The sequence below is a fragment of the Suillus paluster genome, assembly GCF_016628075.1.
Source record: "Suillus paluster strain FC165 chromosome Unknown EDB91scaffold_132, whole genome shotgun sequence".
Lineage (NCBI taxonomy): Eukaryota > Fungi > Basidiomycota > Agaricomycetes > Boletales > Suillaceae > Suillus > Suillus paluster.
The window spans coordinates 61,500-85,820 of record NW_024537692.1 but is presented as its reverse complement, the minus strand read 5'-3'; the positions used below and the strand labels follow the sequence as shown (position 1 = coordinate 85,820).

Below are 24,321 nucleotides of genomic sequence, written 5' to 3'. Positions count from 1 at the left end.
TTCAGAACGACTATTTTCGTCTAGTGTGGGCCAAAGAGCGCTGAGAACGCTGAGAACGTGTTGCGCAAAAGTTGGCCGCGTGATGTTATGCGCCGAATCTTGCGGACTACCCCTGACGTACCGAAGCCAGTGTATGGTTGGCATCTCTTGCCATCCAAAAGCTTCGGGAATCGTATAGGGGCTGATGGCTTGAATAAGGGCCGGGGGTATAGTGTCTTCTGGGAGAGGATCATTGATGCGGCGAACACGGAGCATGTGCCCGTCAATAAATTTGCTGATGGAGCCGAGTCTGACTTCCTTCCCCCCCGAGAGCGTTCTGCCTGCTTTGAGGAGTTCGTTGCGCCGCTGTTTGTGCTGTTCGTCCAAGGGATCCTGACTTCCAAACGAGTTGCTCCACCAACGCAAGCAAGCAGCCATCTCCGACTCAGACAACCGCCGAGAATTCAATTCTTCCACGACATCTTTGAATGTGTACGACCCGACCCGGAGATGGTCAGGAAGCATCATGGATGTTAATAAAGAACGCCAATTCGTCGGGAGCACGGGGGTGCACATGAAGGGAGCAAAGTCCTTATGGACGAGACGAATGTCCTTCGTGGGCCGAATGCCTTGATCCGAGATAAACAGAAATTCGTCTGTTCTCGAACAAGCAAAGAACGCATCCTTGATAATATGGGACACCTTCGAATCGGGTGTGGTCGGATGAAACATGAAGGACTTCATCGTGTACAATGCCAGCACTTCCGCATCTGTCTTGCCCAACTTCGACCATGCATCGCTTACTTTCTTCATCTCGAAATCATATGCCATTCTCGCAAGAAAACCTCCAACATAAAGGAGCTCCTCATTCCATCCTGCGCGGCGTGGCGTCAATGGACAAACTATAGTCTGGCATCAATTCACTGCTTACTGGAAACATGAACATTGCTGCAAGGCAACTAATCAGAAATATCCTCATACAAGGTCGTACGATACTCACGCAAGATCGATCGAACCTCGCTCCACCGTTGGAATGAAACGACCGGACATGTGGCAAGACATACCGGTCGTTTGAGCCGTGCTTTGCCCCTGTCATGAACATCAGACAACATGAAATAGCCCAACACTATGAAGGTACTGACGATGAAGAGTCGAGCGGGGTATTCTCTGTCAGAGCCGAACGTCAGGTGAGGCAATCCGAAAGAACGCCTTGACTTACCCTTCCAATCGCGGACAAAGTCCTTGAGGCCCGCGGAAGACGCTTCCGAACCCCGCATTATCGGCTTCGTCTTGCGTCTGCTTATCGTGCTCCTCCTTACTGAACTGTGGACGTCGAACATGAGACCATGTTGGAATGTATGAAGTATCTACTCACGAATACCATCTCAAATGGAAAGCTCTCGGGAAGCTTTTTCTTCGTTACAGATTTTAAACCCTGCTCCAAACTCGAGTACCGCTGAGACGGTAACATTTGCAGAGTAAACCAAACATTTTGCCGAAAATTTGGCACCAGATTTGACGCTTGGGGCTTCAGAAACAGCGGCTGCCATTTTTGGAGCTGCAGTTCTTCCATTCGGTTTCGATGTTGTTTTCTGCGTCGGGAAGAAACCTTTGGATTTCGTCGGATTTCCTTCGCTTTCTTCTGGCTCCTCTCGTGTGATGAGCGACTTGGGCCCTCCAACGAGTGCATCTTCAGAGAATGTGACATTGACCTCCTGGGCTGCCAAGACTATCAGAGCTTTGCGGACTTGGAAAGGTGTAAAAGATACATACAGATGAGGTCGACAGAGGTGACGTTCATGGTGCCACATCGTTTAACCATATGCTTTGGAATGACTATTGACTGACTGGCCTTGTTCCGAGTTTTTGTCAAACGGGATAGCTCAGTGCCGTCCAGCGAGATCGTAATGTATTGAACATTGGCCAGGAACGTCATGGAAGTTACTAGAAATCGCGTGAGTTCAAATATCCGCGCGACGGTCGACTCCAGCTTCAACTCCATCTCGATCACAGTCCAGTTGCCACTGTCAGGATTGATTTCTTCCTTCACATAGAGCTACATGCACGTCAGATGCGCTGAACGCAAACGTGCGTCTGAGCAATAACGTGCCTGGTCTCCTTTATAAAAAATGGACACCATCTTTCCTGCAGCATCCGATGAGTGACACGCAGGCATAATTGAAAGACTGCATACCGTTCGATTTGACAATCGGCTTGTCGGTGACACTGAACACACTAAAGAAACCTGTATATTGCGCTCAGGATTTGGGATGACAGGAGAATGCATGATTGCATACCGACTCCAAATGCACCGATCTTTTGTTCGTCTGGATTGCCTTCGGCTAGATCAAGCACTCAGCACCCAAATGGCTGATCAAAATCTTCACAAACCAATTTTCGTCAGACGCTTCCAGTCAGTGTCTTGAAACGGGACACCATCATTCTTCACAAGCCATTTGAAGACCTTGTTAGACGAAAAAGTGAGTATTCCGGAGCCAGTACTCTGCCTCGTCGCACACCTTAGCTGAATTGAGATCTGGTTTCGTCCCATTTCTCGCACATTCGCGTGGGGTTTCAAGTTGAAATTCAATAGCGAAGTTCTTAGCCTCAGCATCATCTGCATTCTGTAACAATTCTCGGAAAACTTCATTGCATATAATCAGTCGTATTTTCTGACCTGACGTAGCTTTCAACATACCTGTGAACTCTTCCGGGTAACGGGCGAGCACTTTATCGACAAGGCCTCGCTGGTTGACTTCCACTGCTGTGATATTCTACACCAAAAGGTGAGCCCCGAAAGCGTCCAGTCGTCGGGCGCCAACAGAACTAGCTCACCTCACACATCGTTATAAGACGCCTCGAGTTGTTCGCGGTAGTAAGTATGTGAGGGTATCGAGCCTTTAAGGCGGCAGGTTAAATAACGTTGCTTGGGCTGTGACAGCAGCTGGCCTTGCGTTCAGCACGTGTAGCTATGCTGCACAATGAACCTACAACTTGATCGACGCGCGCTATTGCTGTAATTTTTTTTGAATTGTTGTACATTTAGGATCTGCCCACGGGCAGGATGTGAGTTGCCATGTGTGAGTTGAGTGCAAGCTCACCAAATATACTGCGTTATTATGCTTTTTTCGAGTCTTCGCCTTTGGAGATCTTGCACGTCAGTACGTAGGCAGAAGGCGTCAAGCCCTAGTGCTCGGATCCCTGTGGACATACATAGTAGTACACGAGCGCACGGGGAACTGCAATGCATCGCCTCGTGCTGAAAATATCAAATATTGAGCGCCATATTTTATTAATGTGCTGACCTTCATGATCAAATGCCCTGAGCGCTCGGCCACACATGCCCTCCTGCCTGACAGTGCTCCGTTAACCGTTTGGATGGCGTGCGTGCAGTATTGCACTGACTTCTTCGAATTTGAAAATGGTAAGAGTCGGGTAAGAGAAGAATATCCCCAATACCCACCACAAGATCGTGAGCAAGCGTTTTCCAATAGCCGCCCATAGCCTGACTCGCTGGCGATATGAAATGTTCAATTCACACATGCTGATCGGGGAATGCCAGACTCGTTCTTCAGCTACCCTACTTCGTTTAGAATGATCCACAACCACAATGAGCGCAGACAATTGATCGAAGGATTCGAGGCCAGTGCCTCCCAGAGAAGCAATAGCCAATGAAAAGTTCGGTATGTGGCTCATGAAGAAATCATGAATTTCCTGGATTAATGTTGAGATCGTACACAAGCACTGGAAAGATTCCCGGGACTCAAAACTGGGGAGAGAACACGTCGTTTCATTCATGTACACGAGGCAATAATGTTACAGGGAAGAAGGTGCAAGAGAAAAAGCGTCAAGAGGGACCTACAGACTGGAAAAACGAAGTCAGCAATGGAATGGAGAAAGGAAGATGAGGTTCAGAGACTTGAATGGGATCCCGAAGGATCAACGTCCAGCGTGCAAGCACGTCGCGGAGAAAATATTTTCTATCCTAATAAACGCGTCGGACACGTATAAACTCACCAGGCGTATAACTCACAAAGGCCAATGCGCTACTCAGAGTTCAATCAGCCCTGCAGAACGAGTCAGCAAAGGCCAATGGTGCAGAATAAAAAGATCAGAAAATAGTTCGCGTTCTTCTCAGAACCTGCATGCAGGCATCGAAGTGAGCTGAGTTACGAAGTTGTTTCATCGTATCAAGAACCAACAAGAAAGAATAACGAGCACCTACCTCATCGCTGTGCAATGCTTGAAAGACCAAAGCCGCTTCGGAAACATCCGAAATACTATCACACCTTAACCTGCCCTAAACTCAGCCACCTAGTGGAACTATACAGGTCCTCTTGAATTTCCCCACGGTCTACACGCTAGACGGTGAGCGTATCTGGAGTACGCACCGCAAGAGACACAACCTCGCCATCTGAAGATGCAGATCTTCGTCAAGACCCTCACAGGGAAGACTATCACCCTCGAGGTGGAGTCTTCTGACACCATCGACAACGTCAAGGCAAAAATCCAGGATAAGGAGGGGTATGTGAATCATGAGATCCTTGTAGGCTGACATTAATATTGTGAACAGTATCCCCCCCGACCAGCAGCGCCTCATCTTTGCAGGAAAGCAACTCGAAGATGGCCGCACGCTTAGTGACTACAACATTCAGAAAGAATCCACCCTCCACCTTGTCCTTCGGTGCGTCGCGCTCATCTCATTTCATTTCATATCTTGCAATATTCACGTGTTCATCTGTTCATAGTCTTCGTGGAGGCATCATCGAGCCCTCACTAAAGGTTCTCGCAGCCAAATACAACTGCGACAAGCAAATTTGCCGAAAATGCTACGCCCGTCTGCCTCCTCGCGCAACTAACTGCCGCAAGCGCGGGTGTGGACACTCGTCACAGCTCCGCCCGTGCGTTTCTCTCATTCCTCTCCCTTTCCTTATGAAACTGATTTTATGATACCGCAAACAGCAAGAAGAAGTTGAAGTAGTCGACTCGCTTGAGGGTGCTTTGGGGACTATTATGGGACATCCATGTGTATTCTCTATTCTGCTCGCATATGCAACACATGACCATTCCATGTCGTTTAGAAGAACGTCTGATGCGCGTGATTGTAGACCATTACCACCGCAGTTCTTTAAACTTTGTCGTAAGTACTAAGAACGCTCTGTCAGGATCGTCATGACAGGTATTTCGATCATATATGTGACATAGCCCAGGGCGGCTCAGAACGGGGCAGCGCAAGACTTGTCGTCCCTGCTGGCGAATCCCTTCATTAACGGAAACGGGAACTTCCATAGCATTGCAGTCAGCCTCGATAAGATCCGCTTCGAACGCCACCACCCCAGATTCTTATGAACATCCATCAACTTCGCAATCACCGTGGCCCACCCGAACACGTACGACGGACCATGCAAATCATACTAAAACACTGCTAAACCACCACTGTATGACAATGTGGTATGTACATACAAAAGAGCGGACAAGTCAATGACTAATACCAAACATAACCATCACCACACGCCCTCACAGTGACACTAAGCCATGCGTTCGTAATGTCCAGTCTGTCTGTCTGTCTGTCTGTTCATTGTCCATGAAAAACCATAACAAAATATGTCCCAAGTGCAACTGCAAAAAAAGTATGAATAGCGTAGTGTTCTCAATGACCAAAATAAAGCCAGGGTATGTGAAACATGTAAAATCCCAAAGCCGAAACTGAAATTAAAGACATCCGTCGAGGTATGCTGAGACAGAGTTTTTGGGTTCGGAGGAGGGAGATTACAACATGACGGCAGCGCCTGCGAATGCAGAGAGCAGAACAGCGGCAGCGGGGCCCATGGCGATCTTGAGTGACGCAGCGCCACTGCTGTTGATGGCCGAAGGTGTAGCGGATGCGGAAGACTTGCTGCTCGTTGCTACGGTAGGAGCGGTAGAGGAAGGTGCAACAGTCGGCGCCGTGCCAGTGCTCATGGAGCTCGTGCCACTACAAGGAGTTTCAGATAATCGTCAGAGTGATAGGTAAGCATGAACTCACGAGGTCATGGACGTGGTGGATGACATCGACGTTGTGGAAGTCACCGTTGCGCCAACAGCGAAGTCGCCACTGCTTGCATAAACGTTGTTGACGTTGGTGATGTCAATGGCCTCGAGGGTGTAGCCGTCACTGCGCACGGCGAGTCAGCCATTCTTCATTCATTCAACGGAGATAGATGCCGCGCGCTTACCCAACGGGGACTTCGGGCAGCGTAATGGTGATGGAGCCCGCCGAGGTTTGCACGTTGCCTGCGATGGCGAACGTGTTGTGGAAGATGGTGTTAGCCATCTCAATGTCGAACGAGCCAGGGTCGGCAGTGGTCGCCTCCCATGTGATCGTCACCTGGCCAACATTCGTAACATTGGTGGGTGTGTTCAGCGTCAGTGCAGACGCGAGAGGGAGAGCGAGGGCAGCAAGGGCACTAAGGAGGTGGTTGAAAACGCGTCAAGAAACACGCTCATCGACCGCGACAATGAGCAAGGGACTTACGCGAGTCTAGCAAACATCTTAAAATCGTAAATGGTGTAATAAAAAGTAGACAGGACGACGAGCAACTGGAAGAAGAGAACTTGGGAGAGTTGAAGGAAGGTGAGATCGATGTTAAAAGCTTTTATGCCAGAGCCGAACCATAAGGCATCTTCCCACGCGGCAAGCCAGTCTTTTTCAAAACCGTGCGATGCCGACGATTCACAAACACGCTGGATTCACTTCCTTTCTCATACATTCCTCGCCATTCCCGCGTTGTCTATTGCGTATGCAACTGTAGGTATAACCAACTATAGATCTTAGTTAGTAATAACAGACATGATCCACTCGATGTCCTCAACCCCCAGCACCGATCATGGAACAAAAGATATTAGGAGTTTAGCCAAAGGACGGCGTCCGATCTCCCAATTTCCATTCAGGCTCAGGCTCACAGCATCTCGCCTGCATTCAAGAATAGAACACGGTCACTTTCCACCGCCTAATAGATCTACATGTGAATATGGTCAATACCGATGTCAACGTTTTACGTCAACCTCCCCGTCGAGGGAGACAGAGCGGGCACAACTCACCTCGTCGAACGGTCTTGTATCGTTGAAACAACTCTCCCAAACCTCATTCACCGCTCGTTCTGCAGCTGCTTCGTCTGGGCACATGGGATTCGCGCGCACCGAAAGTATAGCACGCCGTCTCACGCAGGCCTATTCCAAATCAGTAAGAATTTAGACTGATCAAGAGATGGATATAGGACTGCACAGCATGAGGGAGAATCATCGATATACCTGATGCTGTTTTGAAAATGACACGAATCCCCTTCCCAGCTCACGCATGTACCGACAGTCACCGCTTAAGCTGTTAGCACGGATCTTCGAGAGACTAGGTACCGCAGCGTACGTCAATAAAAACGAGCAGCGTAATATGGCGCACTGCTCACTCACTTCGCTGCACGCGTGATGTCTCAAGTTTTTCCAGTCAACATTGAACTTGCAATGATCATACATGTGTACCAGTTCGTGCGTCAGGGTATCCTCCATGTGCTTCTTGTCTCCAAAGTGGCCCTGACAAAGGACAATCGCCCCGGCAGGGTGGAAGCCTCCGGAACGCGTGAGATCGCACGGGGCGCACACGATGTTCGAGGGCGGTACCGGGCAGCCGGTCAACTTAAGATGCTTCAACATGAAAACCACAGAAGGACCTATTGAATGCAACCAGTGCGGATAATTAAGAAATTTAGAATGAGCACGGATCAAAACATGCAGAAACAACGAGACGGACTGTAATTCAGGAGTTCGGTCTTCCATTGCTCGCAGCGGCGATGCTGTACTTCCACCCGGTCGCGGTCTCGTTCGTCTGCGGTAAGTCCGATACCTGTTACTTGAGCAGCTTTTCGCAACCATCTTTGGAACGCTCGCGACTCTGATGGATTAACAGGTGGTGCAGAGGAGGCTGGATCCATGAGTGCAAATCCTGGTGCAAACCGCGTGTTCAAGGTGCATATTCATTCGGATGAGTTCCCACGGAGGTGTCGCGGCGAGACCAAGTTAGGTTGGTACATAAACCCGTCCAGAATCACCACCAGCGATACTTATTGCAAGCATTGTTAAGAAGGAACGACTGGTTTCCTTCTAATGGTCTGACTAAGTAGTACGATAGTGCTACAGGAGACTAACTAGCGAATCCGTGGTGTGATCAAGGAGAGGCCTATTTAAACATCTTGCGCACAGCTGGTAATTTATGGAGCTTGGTTAGGTGTCTCGTCGCCAGCGCTGAAAAAAAGAACTCATGATGCTCGTCGTGGTATGGGGTATGTGCATGCGCCATCTCGTGCGCCATGATAAAGTACCTGCAGGAAAACAATCGGTAAATATTAATGGACGAGCTATTGGTGAGTGCTTGCCAATCAATGTAGGCTTGTCCAGCAGTGCCATTTTTATCTAAGTGCTCCGCATGAGCGTTGGCAGTGGAAGAAAAAATCAGTGACGTTCACGTACGGTTTTGCATATAATGTTCTAGACCAAAAAATATCTCATTTCTGCGGTTGAAAGCAATCAGATTTGAGTGCTTGTTGTGAAGGAATACATGGCATCGTGTCGGATCGACTTCAAAGACTTCTGCAAGGTCACTAATGATCTTCCCGAAGGCTTTGCATTCATTTGACGGAACATTAGCTATCCCCGCTGAAACAAACGCATCACTCTCACAGCCGGAAACAAGAGAGTTTCAACTTCGCTTCCAGACTTTGACCTCTCCGACTTTCTGGTCCTCTTCGTTGATTTAATCATAAGTCACTTAACCCCTAGTCGGAAGGCTTACTGCATTCATCGAGGTCTGTCATCGGAATCTTCTCTTCATCGCAGTAATCGACATTTTTCTGCTTCTTTCCTCCGCCGACCTGCACTCGACTGTTGATATGCTTGCAGTGCTCGCCGCCTTTTTCCTTCATGATGTCCTTCACCTTCTTGATGGAGTTCTCTGCACGTCAATTTTCAGCGCATAACTCAACGCGGAAAACAAACTTGCACACCAATTTCACTGGGCTTCATCTCACCCAACTTCAACTTGGGGTCTTTGCGGAGCCCATGCAGCCACTTCAGCCACTTCATGGGTTTGTTCAAGACCACCCGTGGAGAACTAGCTCGTTTCTCTACTGGAGAGAGAGCTGGAGGCTGTGCTTCGACAGGTGGTGTCCCATTGGTAATATCTTCCCCTGCTCTCGCCGTCGGTGGAGAACTGGGTTGTTCCTCTACCGGAGAGGGTGCTGGGGGTTGTGCTTGAACAAGTGGTGTCCCATTGGGAATTTCTTCTCCTGCTTCATTGAGCATCTCCCGTGGCATGAAAGGCAACGATCGCAAACCTACCATCTTCAGCCTTCTTAAGATTCTCACTATACTGTGAGCGGATTCTGTCGACTAATCGTGCGATCAGCACCGCTTCCTAGACAACAGCGACAGCCTTACCATCGTAACCGAAGTGCTTGAGGTCGGCAATTTCTGTGCCCAAGATAGTGATAAGGGACATCACATCATGCTTTTTATACGTAGAGAACAGCAGACGGCACAGTGCTGCTGCGATGCTAAAACGGATGAACACGCATCTCGAGCGATAGAAAGCACCACATACTCATAATCGCGAGCCTTCGGCTCCTTGATCCACAATGTGTGTACGCCATCCTTGGATTGGGTCCCAGCAGTGAGGTCGGTGAAGTGCCCTCCCTGATGCGGATGTCCATCCGCATGGTCGAATTTCAATTTCTTCGTGACGTGAAGTTCTCCACAAGCTTGTACAGAGAAACACTTCTCGTCATCCCACCGTACATAGCGCATCCCCTCTTTAAAGCGATCTTTTGCAAACTCGTGGAGGAAAATAGGCATCCTGTCAATTATAGAAGATCGCCTCTGAAGGGCCACGGCCTGTAGTGCGTCCACCTGGCCCGGAACTACAGTGTATTCAATGCAAGAGCTCAAAGATTTGACGCCCATATCCAAGTAGAACTCTGCTCGGGATATGTAAGACAGTTCCAGGAAGAATGGAATAACTTACTTTCTAGTAGCTCCTCCTGAGGAGCGATATAGATACAATCACCAAAAGTCGAAGGGTTTTCCATGTCGTCCGCGACCAATACTTCTTCGGCCTTGCAAAGTTTAAACGTGTCTGCTTCTTGGCTACGCCCGTCATTGCTCTTGCCCCATCGATCTCCCAAGAAAATTCGGGCATCACGCAGTTCCCCGTAGAAGCCCGGAAGAGGTGACTTATGACCCTCCGCGATCAGACGCAGCCCGGCTAAGTAGCTGCAGCATGTTAATACTATGAATCAAGGCTCCAAAAGCGATATGCACCTCTCCTTGTTCCCAGCCATCCGAAGGAACGTTTGTGGACACTTGAGGAGAACTTTGGCGATGTCGATGCATTCAGGGTCTTTCTTGACACCACAAGATTTCAAGAAAACACTGGCACTGGGCCCAAAGTTGACAAACTTGAATAACCGCCGGTAGAGGTGGTCTGGTGGGTATGATTCTGACTCCAGAAAGCACTCGCGAGGCGACACATGTTCATAAGAGACGCCGTTGGATTGTGGCTTCTCGCACGATACCTCTATAGGAACGATCTTGAGGTTTGCAATCTCTTCAAATTTTCCTGTTAAGAAATCTGGACATCTTATCAGCACGAATGAAAGCTCCGGTATCACAAAATTGATCGCTCGCCTTCTTTGTCAGCAAGAAACTTGAACCACTTCTTTGCTCTTTCTGGGTTTTCTGGCGGCTTCGATTTAAGAACTTGAAGTAGCGTTTCAGGGGTACTAGGGCTTTCTTGAATCCGCAGCTTTTCGATGATCCTCTCGTCGTGCAGATGGCCAAAGCCAAAAATTGCCCAATTTACATCCGAAAATACCTTTCCAATCATGGAATCAGCTACGCGTATCCAGTGTCTGTACGAAACAGTGGTTAACAGACCTCATGGTGGAAGAACTGACAAGGCTGTCCGTCTCTGACACCGGGGATGAATGCGTGCGAAAGGAACTTTGACGGATCGAAATGCCTTCCAAGCTCTGTTTCATACGATGGTCCGCAAAGAGACAACCACGCAGCTTGTCTAGCAGAACCATCGGACTCAGATGATGCGATGGTGATGAGTTCCTCTATTGTGGGGTATTCGCGCAGCCCTTGTCTAGTGAGGCATATTGCTTTGGGATGTTTGGTTAGTGTGGCATAGAGCGCCAAATAGTTCACGACATACCTTCCTCACTGTTTGAATTCCAGGAGTCACATTTGACTACAGGCAATCCGAGTGCCCGGTTGGTCGCTGTAGATGTGAAGACCTTTGTGATGTAATGTCTTTTACCATCACTGCAAGGGAAGAACGTCTTATCCATCACGCGAGTCACATCTTCCTGGGGAGATTTTCCAAGGTATCTCGCCAGGTCCATGACATTCCATCTATCATCACTGTTCAATCTGTGAGGGGTCTTAGCAAAGATTGTAAGGTCATATCCCTATTGACTGACTGTTTTATGAGTGCGTCGATGTCGCACCGTTTCTGCACTCCCAGATACTGCAACACCTGCTCGGTGATGGATTCCACGGGAAGCTGTTGTTTAACGACGGGAAGGTTACGAAAAATGTCGACATAAGGGAAATACGCATCCCGGGGCCGCTTCATGGAAGGTACGTTCGAGATAGTCGTAGGTATGCAAGGAACGTCCTGCAAAATCTCCCGGACTTCGGAACGACTATTTTCATCTAGAGTTTGCCAAAGGGCGCTGAGGACACTGAGGACGCGTTGCGCGAACTCTGGCGCTTTCGTAATGTCGTGCGCTGGATCTACTATCCCACCCTTGAGGTATCGAAGCCAGTGTGCGATCGTCATCTTTTCCCATCCCAAAGTATCTGAAATCTTCGAGAGCTCGACGCCTCGAATAAGGGCCGGGGGAATTGCGTCTCCTGGGAGAGGGTCCTCTTGACCGCGAATGTCCAGCATTGGTTTATCAATAAATTTACTGATGGAGCTGAGTTTGACTTCCTTCCCCTGCCACTCTGCTCTGCCTACTTTGAGGAATTTGCTGCGCCATTCCGTCCGCCGTTCGGGCGAGATATCCAAGCGTCCACATGAGGTGCTCCACCAACGCAAGAAAGCAACCATTACAGCCTCAGGCAACGACAGAGATTCCAATTCTTTCGCGATGTCGCTGAGCTGGTACTGCTTGACTTTGAGACAGTCAGGAAACTGCATGGATTTTAATAAAGGATCCAGATCCTTTCTGACCACTGGGGTTCTCATGAAGGGATCGAAGTCCCCATGGGAGCGACGGATGTCCTTCGTGGGCCGAATACCTTGATCCGAGATAAACAGGATTTTTTTTGTTGTCGAGCAAGCAAAGAACGCATCCTTGATAATATGGGACACGTTCGAATCGGGTGTGGTCCGATGAAACACGAAGGACTTCATCGTGTACAATGCCAGCGCTTCCGCATCTGCTTTGCTCAACTTCGACCACGCATCGCGTACTTCCCTCATCTCAAAATCATATGCCATTCTCGCCAGAAAACCTCCAACGCAAAGGAGCTCCTTATTCCATTCTGCACGACATAGCGTCAATAGACAAACGATAGTGAATTGTGAATCCACCACTTACTAGAAACATGAACATTGCTACGAGGTAACCAGTCAGAAACATCCTCATACAGGGTTGCACGATACTCACGCAAGGTCAATCGAGCCTCGCTCCACAGTTGGAATGAAACGACCGGACATGTGGCAAGACATACCGGTCGTTTGATCCGTGCTTTGCCCCTGTCATGAACATTAGATAAGATGAGATAGCCCAATAATATGAAGGTACTGACGATGAAGAGTCGAGCGGGGTATTCTCTGTCAGAGCCGAACGTAAGACGAGGCGCCCCGAGAGAACACCATGACTTACCCTCCCAATCGCGGACAAAGCCCTTGGTGACCACGAAAGACACTTCCGAACCCTGCATTATCGGCTTCGTCTTGCGTCTGCTTATCGTGCTCCTCCTTACTGAACTGTGGGCGTCGAACATGAGACCATGTTGGAATGTATAAGGTATCTACTTACGAATACCATCTCAAATGGGAAGCTCTTGGGAAGGTCCTTCTTCGTTGCAGATTTTAAACCCTGCTCCAAATTCGAGTCTGCTGAGACGGTAACATTTGCAGAGTAAATTGAACATTTTGCCGAGAATGTGGCCCCGGCTTTGATGCTCAGGGCTGCTATTTCTGGAGGTGCAGATGTTCCATTTGGTTCTGATGTCTCCATCGAGCAGAAGCCCTTCGATTCAATCGGATTTCGTTCGCTTTCCTCCAGATCCACTCCTGTGATGAGCGTCTTCGGACCTTCAACGGGTACATCTTCAAAAATTTAACCTTGACCTCTTGGGCTGCCGGGACCATCAGAGCTTTGCGGACTTGGAAAGGTGTAAGAGACACATACAGATGAGGTCGACAGAGGCAACGGTCATGGTTTTCCCCGGGCTGCTTCTGAGCATATGGTCTCGGATGTCTATTGACTGACTGGCCTTGTTCCGAGTTTTTGTCAAACGGGATAGCTCAGTGCCGTCCCGCCAGATCGTAATGCATTCAACATTGGCCAGGAACGTCATGGATGTTACTAGAAATCGCGTGAGTTCAAAGATCCGCGCGGCGGTCGACTCCTGCTTCAGTTCCATCTCGATCACAGTCCACTCGTCCCTGTCACAAACGATGTCCTTCGCGACGAGCTGCATGCACGTCAGAAGCGCTGACAGGAAACGTTGGTCTCAGTAATAACGTGCCTCGTCTTCTTGCCAATAAAAGGATACCATTTTTCCTGCAGCATCCTATGAGTGGCTTGTACTGGCAAGCTTGATTGAAGGACTGCGTACCATTCGATTTGACAATCGGCTTGTCGGTGACACTGAACACACTAAAGAAACCTGCATATTGCACTCAGGATTTGGGATGACAGGAGAATGCATGATTGCATACCGACTCCGAATGCACCGATCTTTTGTTCGTCTGGATTGCCTGCGGCTAGACCAAGCGTTCAGCACCCAGAAGGCTGATCAAAATCTTGACAAATCAATGTTCTTCAGACGCTCCCAGTCATTCTTTTGAAACAGGTCACCGTCATTCTTCACAAGCCATTTGAAGACCTTGTTAGACGAAAAAGTGAGTACTCCGTAGCCAGCACTTTGTCTCGCACACCTTAGCTGAGTTGAGATCTAGTTTCATCTCATTACTCGCACATCCGTGTGAGGTCTTAAGTTGAAATTCAATAGCGACGTTCTTAGCCTTGGCATCATCTGCGTTCTGTAACAATTCTCGGAAAACTTCATTGCATATAATCAGTCGTATTTTCTGACCTGACGTAGTTCTCAACCTACCTGTGAAGTCTCCCGGGTAACGAGCGAGCACCTTATCGATAAGGCCTCGCTGGTCGACTCTCACTGCTGTCATATTCTACACCAAAAGGTGAGCCCCGAAAGAGTTTAGTTGTTGAGCCCCAATAGAACTAGCTCACCTTGTGAATTATAAGACAGCCTCGATAGGTTCGCGGTAGTAAGTATGTGAGGGTATTGAGCCTCGAAGGCGGCAGGTTAAATAACAACAACGTTGTTTGGGCCGTGATGCGTGACAGCAGCTAGCCTCGTGTTCAGCATGTTGTGATTGACGCGCGCTCCGGCTAAATCAAGTTTCCGCCGCCATGAATCTGCCACTTGAAGTGCAGGATGTAGGTTGCTAAGGACGCTTTTTAGAAGTTTTGCACCTTAGCCTTGTAAGTATAGGCAGAAGGCGTCAAGTCCTAGTGGGGGCCCGAATCCCTGTAAACGTATATAAGTAGTAGGAGCACATGACAGTGAACTGCGATGCATCGCCTCGTGCTGAGAATATAGATATCATTGAGGGCTATCATATTGTATCAATATGCTGACCTTCATGATTACCCTGGGCGCTCGGCCACACATGCCATCCAGCCTTGCACTGACTTTTCGAATTCGAAGATGGTTAGAGAAGATTAATATGATCAATGCCCGATGACCGATGACTTGTTCTTTCTGAATCGGAAGCTTATGTAGGCTTAGTATTGAACGTTGAACTCGAAGCTTCCGATTTAGAAGGAACAAGTCATCTAAAAAAGACGAATTGGTCGAAACACGTTTTGAACTTGTTTTGAACAACTCACATTTGGTGTAACTCAGGGCGTGCGTTCGTAACTGTTTGTAAACACTCGCATTTGCAAGAGTTAAAACTTAAAACATACTGATGAAGCAATTGAATATACTGAATTTCGCACTGTAAAGTATAGTGGGAATCTACGACAAATTTAGTACGAATTATGTGTGACGGCAGGTAGAAGTTATTAGAACTTTAAGTGGCGGCACAACAAATAGAGACTTTCACGCAAGGTTAACCAGATACCAGTCCGGTATAATTTGGGAGAGTGCTATGGACTTCGATACATATCGCGACTCTAAATACTATCAATGCGTACGAAGCCCGTGATTAAGGAATAACAAATAAGATAGAAAGTGAAACAAACGGTCACAAGATAATGCTAATCCCAGACTCTCGATTAGCTGCGTCTCTCGATGTTCTAAGTCTTGGCTCTGCTTTCGTCGTCAAGGCGCAGATGCCACATTATGATTCTAGATCATCCAAGTCGAAATCAGACAATCGCTCAGTAGTGGGACTCAGAGTAGTTTTTGGGACACTCGCTAAAGTTCGCTAAAGTTCGCTAGAGTTCCACTAACCCCAATAGAGCTGCAAGGATCAGCCACCAACACACACACGAGACATGCGGCACACCTCTGTTGAAGCCCGAGTCGAAGGCCGAGCAGGAGATGTCAAAGTGAGACATTGCGAGCGCTAACCAATTGAGGAACTTACAACCAAGTGACGTCGGTCACAGAATCTCATAAGTCGTCATTTATTTCCTATGCTACAGCTTATTACTTATCACTATGCTAACTACCTTAAAACTACGAGTTGTCAGACCGAACATCTCAGTCCGTTTCCCAAGACTGAGATGTGAGTTGAAGTTCCCGTTTTACGTTACAACTAGAACTAACAGATACTTAGATATATTCTCTTATCAGGTACTACTATACTTATTACTGAGTCCGTTTCCCGAGACTGAGATATACATTCTCTTATCAGCTCCTCGCTCCCTCTAAGCCTCTCATCACTAGAACCTCAGCATCATGGTGGTGTGGGGAATGTCCCCACTGTAGGCCTGTATCCCATATAATTCCCATGCCTTACCACCATCTTCCCATGCATTCCACTACCCATCCGTGTCTTACCCGACCCGTCCGCTACACGGAACCAAGCGGAACCCAGCAGAACAATTGCATACCACGCGATTCATATCCCTTTAGCCTTCAGAACGTCCTCCCCTGTCCTGTCCCTGTCCTTCCATCCTCACTGGTGAGTACTAGCTACGTTCCCTGTGTTACTAACATGTTCCTATCTCATTTCATATGTGTTACAATACTTATACAGATCCTTCTGCTACTCGGGACTGGTTCCTTATCTCACAGCCCCACCCGGTTGTAGCATAGCGCATTTTGGAACCCCTTCCTATATAGGTAGCAATAGATGGGATCTTAGTTTTTTACCTTCTGATAGACTCAACTCCACTTCCACTTACAGAGTACTTCCCAGTACTCCACTCACTGTCTAAAATATCTTCCCGAATCTATTCCTGATCTCATTGCAACATTCCCGCCTCCGCGAGTTCTGCCCGAAACACCCGACATCAGATCCAATGACTTGGAGCAAGTACCAGACACAAGCCTGGTCCGACTTTGCCCAATCATCCTCCTGCAGGCTTGTAGTTTCTTTTCCCTCCATTAGTTCCCCATCTGTTCCCTGTTTGTTTCATTTGTTCCCCGTTAGTTCTGTTTGTTCCCCGTTAGTTCCGTTAGTTCCATGTAGTTCTGCTCGTTGCGTGTTAGTTCCGCTCGTTGCAAACCCTCCGCATCTTTGTGTTCCCAGTCCTAGTAAGGACCGGAACCCTTCGGGTCGCTAGACAGAGTCTAGTCTTTGCTTTCCTCACACTTACTTGAGGACCCGCTACCCAGTAGCAATCCCCTCGGGACGAGTATTAGTCTCGCACCCTTTGTTAGACATCTGAATCACCCAGAGTCTATTTTCCTCACCCACAGCGGACTTCGAAAAACATGCCTGCTACTCGACCACCACCTTGTCGTCGTTCTGCACGCCTCAAGGCCTTGCAGAGACTCTCTTGAAAGGACCCGAACATCATGGACCACACCCAACGAGCTGTTACCCTGCGTAAAAGCCAAGAATGGTGGCTCGCAAGGTGGTAATACTGCCAGTACTGCCAGTACTAGTGCTGGCAAGGAACTTTGTATCCAATGGAATGCTGATCCAAAGCGCACCAACAGGGTTGTTGAGTACCTCTGTACTCACCCTGCTGACTCCCGCCTCTTGTTCTTCAATGATGGGAAGGCCCATCCTGATGGTGATTGCCTCTCAGGTAAAGACAAGCTTTTGGTTTGCAGTGTAATCGCAAAGTATGTCTTTGAGTGCAATCCAGAATATGCACCCATATATACAAACATGCCAGAGAGATTTTGTGACTCAACAAATAATCATGTCATGAGGTAAGAGATCTCCTATCCATCTGTATATATGCTGATCATATTCCCTTTGAAGTCTCAAGAAGAGGTATCATGAATGGTACAATAAACTACATGTGACGGGTGCTGGTGTCATGCCACTCGATGATAATGCTGCTATAAACTTGCGAGGTGCATATTTTAAATAAAATACTTATTTAACAATTTAGCTGATAAAATTCAAAGCTCAAATCTTGGATGATTTTCCCTGGTACGATGACATTGCTTCCATCAGAGGGACAAACCCAGCATTATCACTCAATGTCACCTCATCACAACCTGGATCAGATCACGCATCATAATTCTTTTCACTCCTACATCCAGCAGGGAGCACTCATTCAAGTTCAAGGAATGCTCAGTCCTCTTCTAGTGCTCAGTACGGCAGCCATGTTGCCGGTGCTCGGCCCGCTCCCCCCAGTGCTCAGTCTTCTTCCAGCACTCAGTATGGTGGCCATGTTGCTAGTTCTCAGCCTGCTCCCCCCAGTGCTCAGGCTTCTTCTGGTGCTCAGCCCACTCCCTCCAGCACTCAATCTTCTGGTGCTCAGTATGGTGGCCATGCTGCTGGTGCTCAGCCCACTCCCCCCAGCACTCAGTCTTCTTCTGGTGCTCAGTACAGCGGCTATGTCGCTGGTGCTCAGCCCGCTCCCCCCAGCACTCAGTCTTCTTCCAGTGCTCAGTACAGTGGCCATGTCGCTGGCGCTCAGCCCACTCCCCCCAGTCCTCAGGCTTCTTCTGGCGTTCAGTACGACGGCTATGTCGCTGGCACTCAGCCTGCTCAGCAGTATGACACTAAGCACCCTCAATTTAGGTGTCCCCCCAGCAGTAAGCCCCTTCAGTTTGGTGCTCTTCCCCCTCAGTTTTACTATGGCCCTCAACCCCCCCAGTTTGGTGCTCAGCCCCCTCAATTTAACAATCAGCCCCCCCAGTTTGACTATGGTGCTCCATCCCCCCAGAGTACACATCCCCCTTATGGCGTGCCCCCCCACTCTCAATTTGCGCCTCCCCCCAATGTCATCGATCCATCTCTTGATGATGATGGTGGCAGCAATCTTGATGATGGGGGGATGGACTTCGGCGGCTATGAATTGGACAGTCACGTGACACGGGATTACAGTGAGCAGAATGCGAATGCTGTGAGCCTGGACAGCCCACCCAGGCCCAAAATTACTAGAACCAAATGGCAGCTCCCTCCATCATCTCCGTTGCCTCCTATCACTCCCCCACCGCAATTTTTTAGTTTTCCCGACAAAGCAGTGACTTCGTTATATGACAGTCGCTCTGCCTTCAGACCAACCAATCCAATGAGACACACAAGCACTGGGTCACTCAAGTCCCCTCTTCCTATTGGACACCATACTACTTCTGCGGGCTCTTCGCAGCGGTCCACACCCATGTCATTGTCATCAGTGCCAGTGTCAACAACGCCCACATCACAAGCATCATCATCCAAGAAAGGCAAGCAAGTGAAGAAGCAGCGGTCAGAACTTCAAGAGCGAGTTGAGGGGATCCATGATGAAATTGAGAGTATGCAGTTGGACAGGTTGTCCCGCTATGAGCTCAAGAACGACCGCTACATGGCCAAGCTGAACCTTGCTCATAAAGATAAGGAGCATCAGTTCCTCCACGAACAGCGCATGCAGGAGCGCATGGAAGCTGTCGCTGTCCATCAGCGTGCTCAGGAGGCGATGGCTATGAAGATCCGTCTACGTGAAGCAGAGGTCAGTGCACACAACACAATGAAGGAAGCGCACAACAAGGAGGCAGCAATGTTACATCTTAAGATTGAGTACTGTCGACTTACCAATGCTGGCGGTGCAGATGGGTCTTAATGGTGTGCATGTTGCTTGCTGCTGGTTGCTAGTTGCTGCTGTATCTCATTGTTATGATTGTTCTCGTTGCGATACTGACTATCATGCTACTATCATGCTACTACATATGTTTCATACTGTGTTACCTTTACATCTTTGTTGTCTTCTGCTGATATTCTCATAGAGTCCATTGCTGATGAACTATGTTTGCCTTGTGAATGAAATTGTGTGAAAGGTTCTATGTAAGTCCTAAGTTGCCTATCCTTGTCTACGCCTTGCATTTGAGTTGGGGCTGTCAAATAAGAGATCCATCAACCTTGCACGACAAGCCTGACCTGGAGTGCCATCATACACTCCATTGTTGTCTGATCCATTACCCTCAACATCTTGTTGCATAAAGCCCTTGGCCTCTTTACAAGCCTATTTTGTTGAACTTTTCGTCCCATGGTATTCTTCAAACCGAATAATCATGTTATGGAGTATGAGGCAGCATTGAATCCAACAGATAGCCAGTTGAAGGTCATCTGCAGAATTAATATTCTGTCAAAGCTCTCGAAGGGATTGAAACTGCCCTTTCAGAGCAGCAAATGCATGTTCAACTTGTACATGGACCTAAATAAATTTAAAATTAGAAAACACTGCATTAAAAATTGGAGTGGGGAGGGGAAGGGGGAAGGGGGAAGGGGGAAGGGGGGGAAGGGGGAAGGGGGAAGGGGGAAGGGGGAAGGGGAGGGGAAGGGGGAAGGGGGAAGGGGGAAGGGGGAAGGGGGAAGGGGGGAAGGGGGAAGGGGGAAGGGGGGAAGGGGAAGAACAAACCGTAGAAAGGTGATAATTAAATGACCTCTGATTCTTTGTCAGACTTCCATTGTGGGACTTCTTGAAGGGGGGGATACACCATGTCTCCACTGGATAAGCACTGTCTGCCCAGACCCAGTGGTCATCTGGAAGAAGGGTGTCGTGTTCTCAATAGAGATGGGTGGATCTGAAAGCATATGCATCATGGACACTTTCAGGGTGACCAAGAGAATAATCAACTATAAGAAGATTGTGAGTGTCATATCCTGTACCTCCGGATCCAGAATTCCGGATCTACTTCATTAAAGTCCGGTCCTCCATCTTGCTATTCCGCCCGGCGCTCCGCCTTCATCTCCGCACTCACCCCTAACTCCTTTTAGATTAGCTATTGCTCCGGTTACCGGTTATGTCCTATTCCACTATGCTTACTGATCCGTCCATTCTTACTTCATTTCTGACTTCACTGCTTTGATCCGTTACACTTAGTAATAGACTTTCCACATGCTTCATACATAGCCCTTACCTTTGCTGACTGATTTACTTACATGATACCTACAGTATATAAACCCCTGTAATACTCCAGAACTCCTTAGTTCAAATATCATCTTAGTTCTGCTCATTCCTGCAATCTCCGGACTTGAGTCTCACCTCTTGTCCACCTCCGAGTCTTAGGGGTTAAAACCTTAGGACTAATCCTCTGGCTCTACCTTAGGGTAGTCTAACCTCTGTTCTGTTTCTACTCCGGATTTCCATAGTAGCCTTACTCCGTCCCCACATAGTCTTCCGGAGTTCTGCCAAACTCCGCCGACTTCTGTCCTCTGGAATCCCCCGGACTTCCCCTCTGTCCCCCGGAAATTAAAAGCACGTACTCGGGTAAGGGGCGCAGCGCACAAGCTGAAGCTGAAGCCCTTTGAGTAACCTCTCCCTTGAGCACGACCTTAACAGTGAGGCATAATAACTGCCTAGAATTAAATTAAATTTTTGAATCATAGACAAAGAAAGACAAAGCTTACTTGACAGCCAAGGGAATATCTTGATTTCCTATCATAAAAAACCTTGCCATGAAAACCAGGTTTTTCATACAGATTAATTGTTGTCCCATCAACAGCTAGAATCCCATTCTGCCACTCAGGGCAAACTGTCTTCCCAACAAAATCCTGAGCAAGCTGGAAATCCTGTGAATCAGGTGGAGGAAAGCCCATGAATGCATCATGCTGATCAAGCAGGGCAACCATTACACAATTAGTGCAATTAACAACTGATCCAACACTAACACCCACCCATTGAGCCACATCCTCCAGAGATATGGCATTACCGTAGTGGCCAGCATGGTGTGGGTACAACAAGTGCAGCAGAGAGAAGTCAATCTACTACACAGTTGGGTCTTTGCTGCCTGCTGCCTCGCTTGGAAACAAGCACGTTCAACCCTTAAGGGGATTACTACTGGGGAAACACTAGTCTCTGTCTAAAGCGACCCTATAGGATGAAGGATCCACAAAAGCAGATGAAACGGATAGGATGCGAAACGTATGGATTCATCGGATGGAGCAGATGATACTTGCAGATCAGATGGGATGCGAATCAAAGTCAAAGGAAGTTCATTAAAGGTTGGATGGATAGTGGGTATAAGTCAAAGCGACCTTCTGGTAAGGTGCAGGAAAAGTGGGAGGAAGTTACATGAAGTAAGTATTTTTCAAAACCCTCCATGCTTATAGGGTACAGTATTTTCAAGGAACATAGATATATAGGTAGCAAGTCTAGACCGTGCCATAAGCTATCCGAAAAATACTGGAGTGTGAGAGGATATGTCTGTGTTCAGTCAGTAACAAGAAAATGTGTGTGAGTATGTACCAATGAGGTAGAATGGACGTGGACAGGACGGATGCGGCGGATGCGCGAGCTATAGGGGGAGATCTGAAGGTATCCGCATGTCATCCGAAAAGCGGATGGGTATCGGATGGAATGGATAGGTGTCAGATGGATGTCGGATGGATGCCTGATGCATCAGAAAAGTGGTGGATATGAGCCTAGCATAGGGATACTCCCTACAACAGTTAAGAAAAATAGCAAGTTGTATAGCAATGGGAAGCTGAGAGTTGTGTGAGTTGTTGTGAAAAATGGGATGGTCAGAGATTAGATCCAGGATGTCGTCAAAGATTTCTGGGTCGATGCATAATTTTTGCCAAAATAAGTAAGGACAGTGTTCCTCAAAATGAACAAGAAGGTGCAGCTGTGGGGCTCATAGGGGAGGTTCATCAGGCCTGTAGAGTACACATGCTCTTTCTACCTTGTCCCGGAGAGCCTCAATGGAGTCTCAAATCTGGTCATAATGGGCAGTAAGATGATCAGCTTCATCTCCAGATGAGTCAGAGTCCGAAAAGTCACTATTTGAGTCATCAGAGAAGAATGGGGAAAGAGGTGAAGGAGGGGTAATCACAATGTTCATGAAAGAGTTGCTGAGATCTGATTCCAAATCTGAAGAGCTTGAGATGGGGTTCATAGATTCATCATCTTGTACCAAGGCATGCTGATATGCAGCCCTAGCTAGTGAGAGTGCAGCCTGGTCAATTTCATGCAACATATCTGTCCACCTGGATGGACGAGGCATGGTGAAGGTCGAGGGGGATCAATTCCCCTATCTTCCGCTGCACATGTAACTGATTACGATGTAAATTAGGGTGGAGATTGAATTTCCAGGTTGTTCCGGACCTTTTGTTTCATCCCTCAGATGACTGTGGTAGGTGTCCTTGAAGACTCAGATCTCACCCTGGCACCTCACACGCAACACCGACTACAAATTCAGGAAGCTGTCAATGGATATGGACACAAGGTGTGTGCACCTCTGGCACCTTACCACCCTTTGCCCTAATCATCACCCCACAGCCTTATCAGGCTGCCGGTGCAATCTTTTCACGGATCTCAGCCGGGCTTAACTGCTCAGTGCCCTTCCCCCAGCACCCTCACTTTGACTCTACTTCACCCAACACCACCTCGTCACAACCCAGATCAGATCACACATCAAAATTATTTTCACTTGTACATCCAGCAGGGAGCACCTGTTCAAGTTCAAGGAATGTTCAGTCCTCTTCTAGCGCTCAGTACAGCGACCATGTCGCTAGTTCTCAGCCCACTCCCCCCAGCGCTCAGTCTTCTTCCAGTGCTCAGTGCAGCAGCCATATCGCTGGTGCTCAGCCCACTCCCCCAGCGCTCAGTCTTCTTCCAGCGCTCAGTATGTCAGTCCTCTTCTGGTGCTAAGTACAGCGGCTATGTTGCTGGTGCTCAGCTTGCTCAGCAGTATGACACCCACACCTCCAGCTTGGGTGTTCCCCTGGCGCTCAACCCCCAGCCCCCTCAATTTGACATTCTTCTTACTCATCCTTGCATGCTCCACCCCCTCCCCACTTTCACTTTGTGCTTCCCCACTCCTTTCATTTGAGGACTCCTTATCACTTTGCTAGACTTCTTTTTTTTCAGCATTGCTTTTGATTTAGTGGGTTCAGGTATGGGGTACATTGATTTGCTAGTTATGTTGTCCCTATTCCTCTTTGCTACACACCTATTCGCTATCAAACACACCCTCCGAACTTTGTAGCACATGCAAGCCTCGCAAATACACAAGTGTTGTTTCTAAGTCCGCCATTATGCCGATGTGTGCCGAGTGTGTTGGTGGCTGATCCTTGTAGCTCTATGGGAGTTCTGTAAGACTCTAGTGGACTTTAGCGAACTTTAGCAAGTATCCCAAAAACTACTCTGAGTCCCACCAGTGGCATGCTGTTGGGAGCTCCCACAAATGATCATGTAGTCCTTCCACTCATCCAGCATAGCTTTCTCGTTGTCGTCATGGTCGAACAAATCCTGGTAAATGAGGCGGTGTTTGATTCCAGGGCATTTCTGCTCTTTCCGAGCCTGTTCCAACAAGGCAGATTCTACACTTGCACCAACTGCGCCAATAGCGTGGTGTAGCTGTTTGCGCAGTGAGTGGGGAAATGAATGCAGTCTGTAGGGCCCACGCCAGATCAGTCTCACAAGAAGGTGAAAGATAAACAGGTTTCTGAACTTCGCATGAATAATAAGGGTTCCATCCTGTTTA

At 48.3% G+C, this 24,321-nt stretch overlaps 8 protein-coding genes across 8 annotated transcripts; 1 reads left to right on the top strand and 7 right to left on the bottom strand.

The window, feature by feature from the left end:
- Positions 1–387: 387 nt before the first annotated feature.
- Positions 388–843, bottom strand: EDB91DRAFT_1033913 (uncharacterized protein; the record flags this gene model as incomplete). The annotated part of the gene is made up of 1 exon (XM_041312765.1): positions 388–843. A coding segment is annotated over one exon (456 nt), but the record flags the coding sequence as incomplete, so codon positions are not given.
- Positions 844–1,711: 868 nt separating this feature from the next.
- EDB91DRAFT_1062862 (histidine kinase-like ATPase) lies at positions 1,712–2,744 on the bottom strand (the record flags this gene model as incomplete). Its single annotated transcript, XM_041314564.1, is given in 6 exon segments — positions 1,712–2,023; positions 2,115–2,224; positions 2,277–2,321; positions 2,371–2,482; positions 2,499–2,623; positions 2,678–2,744. Coding segments are annotated over 6 exon segments (771 nt in total), but the record flags the coding sequence as incomplete, so codon positions are not given.
- Positions 2,745–4,346: 1,602 nt separating this feature from the next.
- EDB91DRAFT_1351024 (ubiquitin-carboxy extension protein fusion) lies at positions 4,347–5,066 on the top strand. Its single transcript, XM_041326108.1, has 4 exons — positions 4,347–4,503; positions 4,553–4,663; positions 4,728–4,880; positions 4,942–5,066. Exons 1-4 carry the CDS (start codon positions 4,400–4,402, stop codon positions 4,958–4,960), a joined length of 387 nt encoding a protein of 128 aa, XP_041170462.1. The 5' UTR covers positions 4,347–4,399; the 3' UTR covers positions 4,961–5,066.
- Positions 5,067–6,137: 1,071 nt separating this feature from the next.
- Positions 6,138–6,684, bottom strand: EDB91DRAFT_142309 (uncharacterized protein). Its single transcript, XM_041326212.1, has 2 exons — positions 6,494–6,684; positions 6,138–6,425 (listed from the first exon to the last, which is right to left on the bottom strand). The coding sequence occupies exons 1-2, from the start codon at positions 6,508–6,510 to the stop codon at positions 6,191–6,193; spliced, it is 252 nt and encodes an 83-aa protein (XP_041170461.1). The 5' UTR covers positions 6,511–6,684; the 3' UTR covers positions 6,138–6,190.
- A 14-nt stretch (positions 6,685–6,698) lies between these two features.
- EDB91DRAFT_1170977 (peptidase M76 family-domain-containing protein) lies at positions 6,699–8,032 on the bottom strand. Its single transcript, XM_041320198.1, has 5 exons — positions 7,763–8,032; positions 7,426–7,682; positions 7,270–7,353; positions 7,060–7,188; positions 6,699–6,977 (listed from the first exon to the last, which is right to left on the bottom strand). The coding sequence occupies exons 1-5, from the start codon at positions 7,941–7,943 to the stop codon at positions 6,969–6,971; spliced, it is 660 nt and encodes a 219-aa protein (XP_041170460.1). The 5' UTR covers positions 7,944–8,032; the 3' UTR covers positions 6,699–6,968.
- A 603-nt stretch (positions 8,033–8,635) lies between these two features.
- EDB91DRAFT_142154 (uncharacterized protein) lies at positions 8,636–10,033 on the bottom strand. Its single transcript, XM_041326210.1, has 6 exons — positions 10,028–10,033; positions 9,608–9,980; positions 9,445–9,552; positions 9,346–9,396; positions 9,012–9,287; positions 8,636–8,959 (listed from the first exon to the last, which is right to left on the bottom strand). The coding sequence occupies exons 2-6, from the start codon at positions 9,720–9,722 to the stop codon at positions 8,784–8,786; spliced, it is 726 nt and encodes a 241-aa protein (XP_041170459.1). The 5' UTR covers positions 9,723–9,980; positions 10,028–10,033; the 3' UTR covers positions 8,636–8,783.
- A 438-nt stretch (positions 10,034–10,471) lies between these two features.
- EDB91DRAFT_142270 (uncharacterized protein) lies at positions 10,472–13,445 on the bottom strand. Its single transcript, XM_041326211.1, has 9 exons — positions 13,437–13,445; positions 13,062–13,383; positions 12,906–13,009; positions 12,829–12,853; positions 12,687–12,775; positions 12,618–12,634; positions 11,490–12,561; positions 11,222–11,439; positions 10,472–11,168 (listed from the first exon to the last, which is right to left on the bottom strand). The coding sequence occupies exons 2-9, from the start codon at positions 13,260–13,262 to the stop codon at positions 10,930–10,932; spliced, it is 1,965 nt and encodes a 654-aa protein (XP_041170458.1). The 5' UTR covers positions 13,263–13,383; positions 13,437–13,445; the 3' UTR covers positions 10,472–10,929.
- On the bottom strand, positions 13,396–14,440 carry EDB91DRAFT_1062872 (histidine kinase-like ATPase; the record flags this gene model as incomplete). The annotated part of the gene is made up of 7 exons (XM_041314565.1): positions 13,396–13,742; positions 13,773–13,811; positions 13,867–13,917; positions 13,970–14,014; positions 14,079–14,136; positions 14,189–14,313; positions 14,368–14,440. The coding sequence occupies 7 exons, from the start codon at positions 14,438–14,440 to the stop codon at positions 13,396–13,398; spliced, it is 738 nt and encodes a 245-aa protein (XP_041170457.1).
- Between the last annotated feature and the right edge of the window lie 9,881 nt (positions 14,441–24,321).